This window comes from Herpailurus yagouaroundi, unplaced genomic scaffold, assembly GCF_014898765.1.
Source record: "Herpailurus yagouaroundi ecotype Mexico unplaced genomic scaffold, PumYag 140, whole genome shotgun sequence".
In the NCBI taxonomy this organism is placed as follows: domain Eukaryota; kingdom Metazoa; phylum Chordata; class Mammalia; order Carnivora; family Felidae; genus Herpailurus; species Herpailurus yagouaroundi.
In genome coordinates this window covers 90334989-90345778 of record NW_024412395.1, presented here as the reverse complement: position 1 = coordinate 90345778, position 10790 = coordinate 90334989, and the positions used below count along the sequence as shown (strand labels likewise).

The window sequence follows — 10790 nt, the reverse complement described above, 5'->3', positions numbered from 1 at the left end:
TGATCCTAGGAGGCAGAAACTATCATCATCCTCTATTTATAGATGGGGAAACTGAAGCCCAGGTTGTGAAAACAATTTACCCTGGGTCACACAGCGTGTAAGTGCCAGAATCAGGATTTGAATGCAGGAAGCTGGGTGCGGAAGTTGTTTTCCTCACTGCTTCATTATTTAGTACCTACTCTGGGCCAAGGATTGGGTTAGAAGCTTTTTATATTGATCACATTTTATATTGATCACATTTAAGCCTCGCAAATCCCTGGAAGTGGATATCATTGGGTTCTGAGGATTCATGGGGTTTGCCAGTAACTGAAAGTTCTGGGGCAGAAATCCAGATGTGATCATACTACCACAACACAAACTTGATCCCAAATGTCAGTAACATGCATTGTTAGGGGTCATTTTTGACACATGGGGTCATCAGAACACTTTTTTACAAAATGAGCATTGAGCATATGTTATCAGCTGTGTTGTATAGCTTTGGATTTTTTTAGCTTGGGATATTTTTCATAGAATTGGTGTCTAGTTCATTGTGGGGAAATTTTCTAGTATATCAAGGTTATAGTTAATGGATTCAATATGCATATAGGCATATTAGGCAGTAGACAGTTAATAGGTATCCTAAATTGATGTTATTAAAGGGTGTTGGGGATATTGCCAGTATTTAGTAGTCATCACAGCCAAATCTTATTACCTAAACTTGATCCAAAGTTGCTCTGGAAACAGAGGCATTTGATTTGCTTTTCCTAGTAAATTCCTTTGCTTCAGCTAAATGCATCTGAAGCATTTAGTACTGTCTGCCTGAACTGCCCATAACATTTTAATCATGGAAACAATTATCTGGCCACTGGATGCCACTGTTGCTCAACCAGAAGTCACAAAATGGGACTTCCTATGGCAATATAATATTAGCCAGTTAAAGAGCATTATTGCTATTATCGACTGGATTTATGCCTTCAGACATAACTCTTGATGACTACAATCCCTCTGCAGGAGTTGCACTTGCTGAGGGCAGGTAAAGTTGAAAAAACAATATGTAAATAAATGGTTAGCAATAAATTTTTGGTATCTTTAATTTTAACTATTCTGCTATAAAAATACTTTTTTTTTCCCCTCCCTGCTTAGTGTACTGTAGCTGACAGTCTCCATTATTTATCAGCTAATGTTGCAGAGTAAGACCAAACAAGGTGTCATGGCCCTAAGCTATTAGAGGGGCCTCTTCATCCTAACAGAGACCCTGGGGTGAAAATAGTTTGCATGAACAGTCACTGGAATATTATTCAGACTCACAGCACTTCACTGCAGATTGGGGGAGTTACACAGCTTCTCCATTTATACTAGGCGCAAATAATTTAAAAAAAATAACTGTATTGTGGACCTTTAAAAAGCAATGTAAAAATTGTGTGTGTTTGAAAAGATCAGACAAGGTTTGGGAGTAAAAAGCTGAAGTAATAAATAAACATGAGGTCAGTTTAGGAACAACCATAATTGCTTCCTATGACAAGATTTGCATAGCAAACACTTCTGATTAATGTACAGTGAAGGCCACGGGAGTGGGAACCAACTTCACTATCTTTTCAGGATCTGTGCCTTCCAATCTTGAAGGTGCAGTTTTAGCCAGCACAATTAGTCATTGTTTACTGAAAGGCAGATAAAGCCACAGTTCCTATTTAAATATTTGAAATAATTATATTTATCTTGCCAGCTATGTTGATTTTATTTATGTGCGCTAAAAAAATAAAAGTGCTGGGGCGCCTGGGTGGCGCAGTCGGTTAAGCGTCCGACTTCAACCAGGTCACGATCTCGCGGTCTGTGAGTTCGAGCCCCGCGTCAGGCTCTGGGCTGATGGCTCAGAACCTGGAGCCTGTTTCCGATTCTGTGTCTCCCTCTCTCTCTGCCCCTCCCCCGTTCATGCCCTGTCTCTCTCTGTCCCAAAAATAAATAAACGTTGAAAAAAAAAATTTAAAAAAATAAATAAATAAAAGTGCCAATTTTACATTATTGGTAAATTTCCATTCACTTCAAATATATTTAGAAAATAGGCAGGGAGTTTCACCAGGATGACCTTTTTCAAGTCACAATTTTGAATATATAATACAATTGCATATATGCATAAAGTATTTCAATTACCTAACACGTTTATTTTTTATTATTATTTGAAAGTATAATGTTTTTATGGCCTGTCTCTTGCTTGCTTTTATACTTGACACAGCCCTCATTGCTATTTGCTAGCCTCACTTAGGATAGTGAAATGCAGTGCTCAATACAGTAAAGGCTCATTGTTATTTTCTGCCTTCCTTCCTCATTTAAAAATAAAGTATAATTTTTTTCTTTCAAAAACATAACACCTTGAGGGGGAAAATATGGGAGAGGGTAAAGGGAGGAGGTTCTACTTCTAGAAATATTTTGAATTTTTAAGTGTCAGGGTCATACTAAACTGGAAAAAGGCAATAGAACACCAGTTATTTCAGATAGAAGAAAGTAGAAAGTAATGTTTTTCATACTATAGCAAACATTGGGGTGAAACTACAGATATATGCATGTACATATTTATAAATATACATGTCAGTGGCTAACATAAATCCATTTTACAGCAAATAGTGGAAGGTGAGGTTATGCTTAAATGTAATCGCATTAAGACAAAATGGAAATTAGTTTCGGGTTTAGTGGTAAATACTATCATTGGTTTATGCTCTTTAAGTAATATCCTGTGAGAGTTATGATTCAAAGAATACAATGACCGTATTCAGAACGCTCTTCTGAAAAAGAAATACTAGAGAGACGGAAAACATCTACAATGATCATTATTTTTCAGTGTGATACATAACCTCTTTGCCAGTGTGTTGGGGAGTTCCCGAATGGAGTGATAAGTAGATGCAGTACGACAAGTAGTGATTCCATTTGTCTAAAAGTGTTCATTTAACAAAGTCACATTAAGCTGTATGAAGCAGACCTCTCTTACCCTCTCACTCTATCTAATAGACAACAATAAATTATCACAATTGTTTTATTTTCTTCCAGTATTTGATTAGACAAAGAACATTTTTCTTTCTCTATCAGTGTTTACCTGAAATGACTACACAGAAAGAATGTGGAGTCAGTATGCATGTATTAGCTAAGATAAATATTAATATCTTACATCATAATAGCTGTTAATATAATTTCCTTGAAAATATACATAAAATACACAAGTTGTCAAGGGAAATACTTTATACAGGGCAAGCAAATATTACAAAGTAGTATCTAGTAGAATGTTTCTTCATTAAACAATTCACACTGAGTAATTCCAATTGTTTGTAAATTAGTTATTCAGTTAGTGTCGTAATGGAAAAGCAGAAATGAACCGTATGTAAGATGGCATCATAGACAATTCATGACAATTTTAAATAGAGTGTATATTTGGGAAAGCCTGTGTTTTTTAAAAATTGTGAGTAAATCTTCCCAATTATAATTAGGTAAAAGTTTCACTGAACAAAACTACTCTAACTTTATATAACTTTAGGTTTTTTCCTTATTAAAATTACTTTTGTGGGGCGCCTGGGTGGCGCAGTCGGTTAAGCGTCCGACTTCAGCCAGGTCACGATTTCGCGGTCCGTGAGTTCGAGCCCCGCGTCAGGCTATGGGCTGATGGCTCCGAGCCTGGAGCCTGCTTCCGATTCTGTGTCTCCCTCACTCTCTGCCCCTCCCCTGTTCATGCTCTGTCTCTCTCTGTCCCAAAAATAAATAAACGTTGAAAAAAAAATTTAAAAAAAATTATTTTTGTAAACGTAGATGTTGTTACTTCAGATTCAAAATATTGTCCAGCCTGACCTCTTTCCCTATCTTAATAAAATTAAATTGGATGTTGCTATTTTTTGCACCAAGTTCAATATTATCAGCTGTTGGAATATTTGTATCTTTCTTAAGCCATATTGCTTTGATTTGGTAGCACATTCCTAATATGTTGGTTGTATCAGCAATCTAAATACTCAAAAGTGGACATGAATCAAACTATATTCAAGATTGGATTTCTTAAATGATAATCTGAGACCTCATAGGCAAAGATATAGCAACAGTGTTTGTTTTTCCAGAGTCTTTACAGATCCTTATGGCAAGTCAAAAGGAAAAACATTTATAGATCAATCAGTATAAAGTAATAGCCATCATTCTGTAGAATATACATAAAATTACCATATATTCTTTTATTAATGCTTTCTTGTCATGAAACATGATGAAAAGTTTAACTTTTACCATTTTTTTAAATGGTTATTCATTTTTGAGACAGAGAGGGAGGGAGAGAGCGCGAGCTTGTGCACGTGTGGGGGGAGGGGCAGAGAGGAGGGGGAGACACAGAATCTGAAGCAGGTTCCAGGCTCTGAGCTATCAGCACAAAGCCCAGTGCAGAGCTCAAACCCACAGACCATGAGCTCATGACCTGAGCTGAAGTCAGAAGCTTAACCAACTGAGCCACCCAGATACCCCTGCCATTTCTTTATTATAATTCTTTTGCTACTACTTTGTGAGACTCAATAATTCAGACAGCTTCTCTGCTGGGGAATTGTAGTATTACATGTTTTGGAACATGGGATATTCTCTGAGATGCATAACCTGGGAAATTAGAAAATTGTGATTTATCAGGGACCGAGACCAAGAAGAGAACCTGGCAGATGTCTTGGGCCTCATGACAAATTTTGCAGTGGTGAGGAGAGGCTTGGTGATGGTAGGCGCCAAGAGAATTGGAAAACTATTCTAAAGGAAAGGGAAGTGACTTGTACTGAGAGGTAATTGATCAGGCAAGGAGGTACCAGGCTATTAAAGTTTTGAAATAACACTCAACAAATTTAGGGCCCTTACTGAACTATTAGAACCTTTTTGCTAAAGCTTTGAAGATTCATCCATCTCTATAGAAACTTGAGGGGAAAAAAAAATCATGGTTTCCAACTGATTACATTAGTTGACTATTTGGCAAGGATTCAAGAAAAATTCTAAGAACTCTTGGCAACCTTAGTCAGGATAACAGCCATTTTCGTGTATGTGGCAAATATAACTTCAGATTCTTTTGAGAAATCTATGTATTAACCATAAAATGATCAAGTTCTTTGCCAAGAGTACAAAAAAAAAGGAAGTACAACATAAGAGACTACCTGAAAAAGAAACTAACAGACTTTATTTTGGTTCAGATTTCAGGCCAGGTACCACCATAGCCTCAATAAGTAACTTCGCTAATAATTAAATTATTTATAAATATATAAACATGCAAAAATTGAAATGCCCCTTTTCTTCTTAGTTTTAAGTTGACAACTGTTTACTGAAGGTTTACTTTGTCTCTAAGCTTAGAAAACAGTAGAAAAAGCTATATGGGACATGAGAACTTAGTTTAAGAAAATATATAATACAGATACACAGCAGTAAAAAGTTTTACTAGGCAAATCATTTTTGCATAACTTGGTTGGAAAAGACTGGTCTGTCCACAGAGTAAATTGTTTTGCAGTTTCAACCACAAACCAAAAAAAAATGTCTCAAAGAACTTGGACAGACACTGATGAATGAACATAAAAGCAACACAGATTTAATTTATTTATGTTCACTCCTTCCTCCTTAGCACTTAAAAAATTAAGGCTCAATCATGCACATAGACAGAAAATAACACTTACTAACCAAAATAATCTTAGGGAGGTCCTCTTTGGATATTAAATTAACTAAGGCCACAAAAACATTTCTTTTGTTAATGTATATTCATGCATGTAAAAAATTATTGAACTTTCAGATTTTTTTTCAGCTTTGACACATTGAACATCACCAAAAATATCAGAGAATTTCAGAACTCTGAAGGTTAAGAACAGAAGATGTTATTTTAAGTGCTGGTTAATAAACAAAAACCAAACTGCCAATACTGTATCTGTCATCTGCTTGATCATCATAATACTGAATCTGATTGGTATTTATCAAAATTTCTTTTTGGCTAATGGAACAGTAAAGATCCAATGTTTTGAGCATTTCACAGTAACATAATAGTGAGCTTATTTGAATATTTTCCTACATCATTTTAAGATGTGGCTGTGTTCATGCTCCAGATGAAGAGTGTATGTCTGGGTGAGTAGGGAAAAGGAGGAAGGAATATTAAAAACAACGGAAGTCTGTGAAAATTATGCTTGTACTTAGTAAGTGATCAGTAAATCATAGATTCATGAAAGTCTTATATTTGGGACTTAACAATCCCTTCCTTTAAAGATGAGGCAAAGGGCTCAGGTCTATGAAGTGAGTTGCTTGTAATCACAAGATAACTTAGATCAGGAGGAAGATGACAATAGGTGGGAGGAGGTGGGAATTAAAATCCTATATCTATTTTTGAATGTTCAGGAGAATAAAACTGACTTATGATGAAGTCTTGTTTTCTTTTCTTGGTTAATATTTGTCCCAAATTTGTATTTATGGCCAAGAGCAAAATGTCTAAAGAAAGCAGCATGCTTAATTCATACTTTTAGGGAAGTCTTAGAAACAAGCTGAAGAGTGGGTTGAGTTATACGACCCTGGGACAAACTTACATATTGAATTTAACATTGAACTCTGAGATCAACGTATTCCCACCAGCAGCGTTTTGTCACTCATGACATCAAGTCTCTCCTCGAATTCTATTACTAATGGAAAACATGAAAGAAAATGGGGTATGAGGAGGTAGCAAGGACCAATGGAGTCTCTATGTTGGGGTTATGACCTCAGCCAAGGGAAATCATGAGAAACTATGAAAGAAAACTAAAGAATATGGGCCATAGCAAGATATTCAAGAGGCATAATGGCCTATATCATCTCATTGAAGTTGGAATCCTTTTACTGTTTCATTGCTTACTGATTTCAGGTAACAAAAATGAAACTGAATTAACTTAAGAAAAAGAGGGATTCAAATAACAGGAAAAGTATGAATATTCTTCAGACCTATCTGAGCTTGTGTGCTCCTTTCAAATGGCAGCTTCATTCTTTCTCACTGTAGCCTGGTCACTCCTACATAGAAGAAAACATGGGCCATGTTTGGATTTTTTTTTTTTTTTTTTTTTTTTTTTTTGTTTCAAAAGCTATCAGTGAATGACTAATATGAACTCTTTCTTTCCCATGCACAAAAATCCCAGGGAAGAGACTCAATGGGAATGACCATCTGTCTACCAGTTAACAATGACCAAGGCATTTTGATTGGTCTAACTTAGTATTTTGAGTGGTGTGCCTTGGAACAAAGGAGTAGGGGGTGTTGTTCCATGGAGGTACATCCAAGTTAAAAATGTAGAACTGAGAGAAGGGGAGTTCCTAGGAAAGGAATACTGAGCAGATAAATCCAGATACAAACCTTTGGTTTTCCAAGTAATATGCTGGGTTACTCAGATTTGTTTTTTTTCCCAGGTTGAAAATAATAGCAACATATTTTATTTAATTCAACCGATAAGGAATTATTATAAAGGTACATGGAAAATTGAAGAAATACAAAGATCCACTTCAGAAATCCTCTAGCAATCACAGAGGATATAGCATGTCCTTTCCACATCAGGTAGTAAATGTCCCCTATCTGCTGTTTTCTTATGATGACTCAGTTGAGATGAAAAGAAATGAGAGCATGGCTTTTACTTTCTCACTGTTCCAGTTGTTTCACACAGGGTACCATCTTCTTGTTTAAGAGTCTAGGGTCTCATATTCAAATTATTAAAGCTAGGCTCTGTTTGAGTAGACCAGTAACCATCAAAAGCAAAATAAGATGCTTTTGTTGGGTAGAACTTTCATGACAATTCATTTTATAGGTTGCTGGTCAGATATACAACTTTGGCTAGGTAGCAGTCATTGTTTCAATCAAAACCAAACAATGGGGTCAAAGCAGAAGAAATTGAAAATTAGAGGCAAATCATGGGTATGTAAGGCAATTTAATTGGTGGATATCTTGTACAGACTGTCAAGCATCCAACAAAATTTAGACTATTTTTTTAACCAGTGAATATTAATTGAAATCCCTCTTTTGCTAAGAGTTACTCTAGATGAATATTTTAGATGAATTATTTTCATCATATTTAGATGAAAAACAAAAATAACCCAAATTATTCAGGGCATTTAATCTTTTCCTCACTTTAAGGTAAAATACACAATCCACTTCTTATAACCGTTGCTGGGGACGAGGCCTATTTTTAATACAGAAACAAATTATTTTGTTTGTTTTTTATCACTTAGGTTGTTACTCTGAAGACAGAAGGAAAATTTTAAAAGAAGTAGTTTTCATAGAAGAGAAGTGTCTGAGCATCATAAGGAGCGGAAGGTAATTTAAGGAAAGGGGACTGAGAAGAGATTGAATGAAAGGAAAGAAAATAGAGGGGGGAGGGTGATAAAAACAGAAAGCAAAGATAATCCAAAGAGCAGTGTGCACAACTCTGAAGCAATCGGTACCACTCTGATCAAGTCAGTATCTCTGTTCTGGGCTTAGTTTCTCCAGGCACCAGGCTGCTTCTGGGTGAAACAGCATGCTCAGCTTGGTCAGCCTCTTTTCTGTGCCCATTACTTGTTGTGGGCCTAAGAAAGGAAAGGCTTCGGGTTTCCGGGATGAGGCTGCTGTTTCTCTCTGTTCTCAGCTCCATGAAAATTCTTAAGGGACAAGGCTATAGATAAAAGATGTGAGGGAGGAGAGGGAAGGGCTCAAATGATGAGTGAGGTGGCTTGATTTTTAAGCTCCCCGATACTTTGTATTTATATATTTGCTGCTTCTAGAGAAACATAAAAAGTAAAATAAATCATACATAGAATGCCTGTGCAAATAGCAAACCAATAACCTACTATCCCCAGGAGGTTCTGGCCTCTGCCCAGGGTACAGTTTCAGAGCTCTAAAAGGCAAGGGATATGTACTCTGATATGACCCAATTCTGGGATATTCTATGTCAAGTAAAGCACAGAAACTCCTATAGTTAGCAATAAAGTAGGGATGAGGGAGTGTGGACTTGGAGAGTGACAGCATGGAAGGGGCCTAACATTGGGTCCACGGTAGCATAAGCCTTGTCATTTGATGTTGGTTATGTTCTGCCATGGCCTTAAGTTCTTTCACATTGAACAGCTGAGGAGTAGGACAATTTGTAGCCCTTTAGAGCCAAATTCATAGCTTTGGACAAGAATCTGCTTACTGAGAATGAACCCCAAACCAAGTTGTCCTAGAGTCCAAGGAAAAGGTGAAAAAAAGTCTGAAAATGAACGCACGCAGCTGTTACAAAAGTGGTCAGTGTGAGGGTAGGAAACGTGGGATAGATGACATAGTTGGGAAAACAGGTGATTATCTCTCCCCAGGATTACCTAGTCAGCAGCGGTTACCGGTTGCTGAACCGCCTTTTAAACCACTGAGTGTGGAGCATGAAGGGTTAGAAAAGGGTAAAGACTTTATGCCGGAAGCAACGTTATCTTCCAGTTCTAGGTCCAGTCTGGATGAGCACAGGGGGGCAACAGAGAAAATGGTTTAAGCAAAAAAAAAAAATTTTTTTTTTTTTCTTCTTCTGTAAGCAACCCTCCGGTGGTCTGCGCACTCCGCGGGCCAGCTGTCTTGGGCCTTCTGTTTCCGTGCGTTGTCTCGGGTGAGCCCTTTAAATCCATCTTTCTCCGCCCCCACCAGCACGCGCCCGCTCTCAGACAGGTGTTTTCCCAACTCCTGAGACTGAGGATTTTGGGGAGTGTCTGAGCCAATAAGGTTCCCCTTTGGGGAGTGGGGGGCGGGGGAAAAGGCGTGGCTAGTTGGGTCAGAGCGGGGGCGGGGTTTTCGCGGCCGAGCAGAGCCAGCCTGGTTGCGTGGAGGGTTGTTTTATCCGCCCCCCCACCTTTTTTTTTTTTTTTACCCCTCCCCCCCTCCCGTAGTCTTATTAATTTCTCTGTGGGGCTGCAGCTGGAGACCGCGGAGCGTTGGAAATGACGCTCGGAGCTTTAATTACCGCAGCCGCCGGACAAGTGTGAGGAAAGCTGACAGGAAAAAGGACAGGATCGGGGGAGAAGCGAGAAGCTACCCCCCCTTCCCCTCCCAATTTGGACTGGAGGTGCAAGGAAACTGAAAAGGGAGCCGAACATAGCCCGGCTGGGGCGGGGAGAGCCGGAAACCTACCGCCTCTTTGCAATCAACTTTTTTTGGAAACCTTTTTCCCCCTTCCTTTTTATTGTTGACCAACCAGTGAGCGAAAGTCAGGAGGGAGCGAGAAAGCGAAGGCTCATACAGGGAAATAGCTGCACAGTCCGGCCCGGAGCACCACGCGCACACACTCGAGCACACTCCCACACAAGCGCGCACCCTCACCCCCTCCTCCGGTCCCCGGCCCTGGACCCGCCGGCGCGGACTCGGGCGCCGGTGCTCGGAGCCGGTGCACCGCGCACGTCGCGCGCCAGTCCCCCTCGCGCCCCGAAGCGCGCCTGGCCGAGGGATCTCGTCCGCGTGCCCGAAAGGGGATATGCCATTTGGACATGTAATGGTCAGCAAGGGATCTGAGACTTCCAAAAAATGAAGCTGGCGACAGGACTGTGGGTCTGGGTGAGCCTTCTCCTGGCGGCGGGGACCGTCCAGCCCAACGCTTCTCAGTCAGGTGGGTCGTGCGCGGTTGCTTCTCGCGCTCCAGTTGTTGAACCTGCTCCCGCCGCCTGGGCTGCGTCGGGTGGCTCCCTCGCCCCCTTCCGCGAACCTGAGACCCGCTGGTTCCCAGGCACGGAGGGACCGCTCCACCCGGGCCTCTTCCGTGGGCTTTCGTTCGCCCCTCTTTCTGTCCCCAAACTTAACCTTTTTGTGTGCCTTCGTTTTATTTATCATGAACTACCACTCTGCGCCCCTA

At 39.7% G+C, this 10790-nt stretch overlaps 1 protein-coding gene across 6 annotated transcripts in view; it reads left to right on the top strand.

The window, feature by feature from the left end:
• Positions 1-9847: 9847 nt before the first annotated feature.
• ERBB4 (erb-b2 receptor tyrosine kinase 4) overlaps positions 9848-10790 on the top strand; it is a 1166318-nt gene continuing 1165375 nt past the window's right edge. For all 6 annotated transcript variants that reach the window (XM_040476138.1, XM_040476135.1, XM_040476139.1 and 3 more), the window contains exon 1: positions 9848-10547. In XM_040476138.1, the coding sequence (XP_040332072.1) occupies positions 10466-10547 (82 nt within the window). In that variant the 5' untranslated portion in view covers positions 9848-10465. The remainder of the gene's footprint in view (positions 10548-10790) is intronic.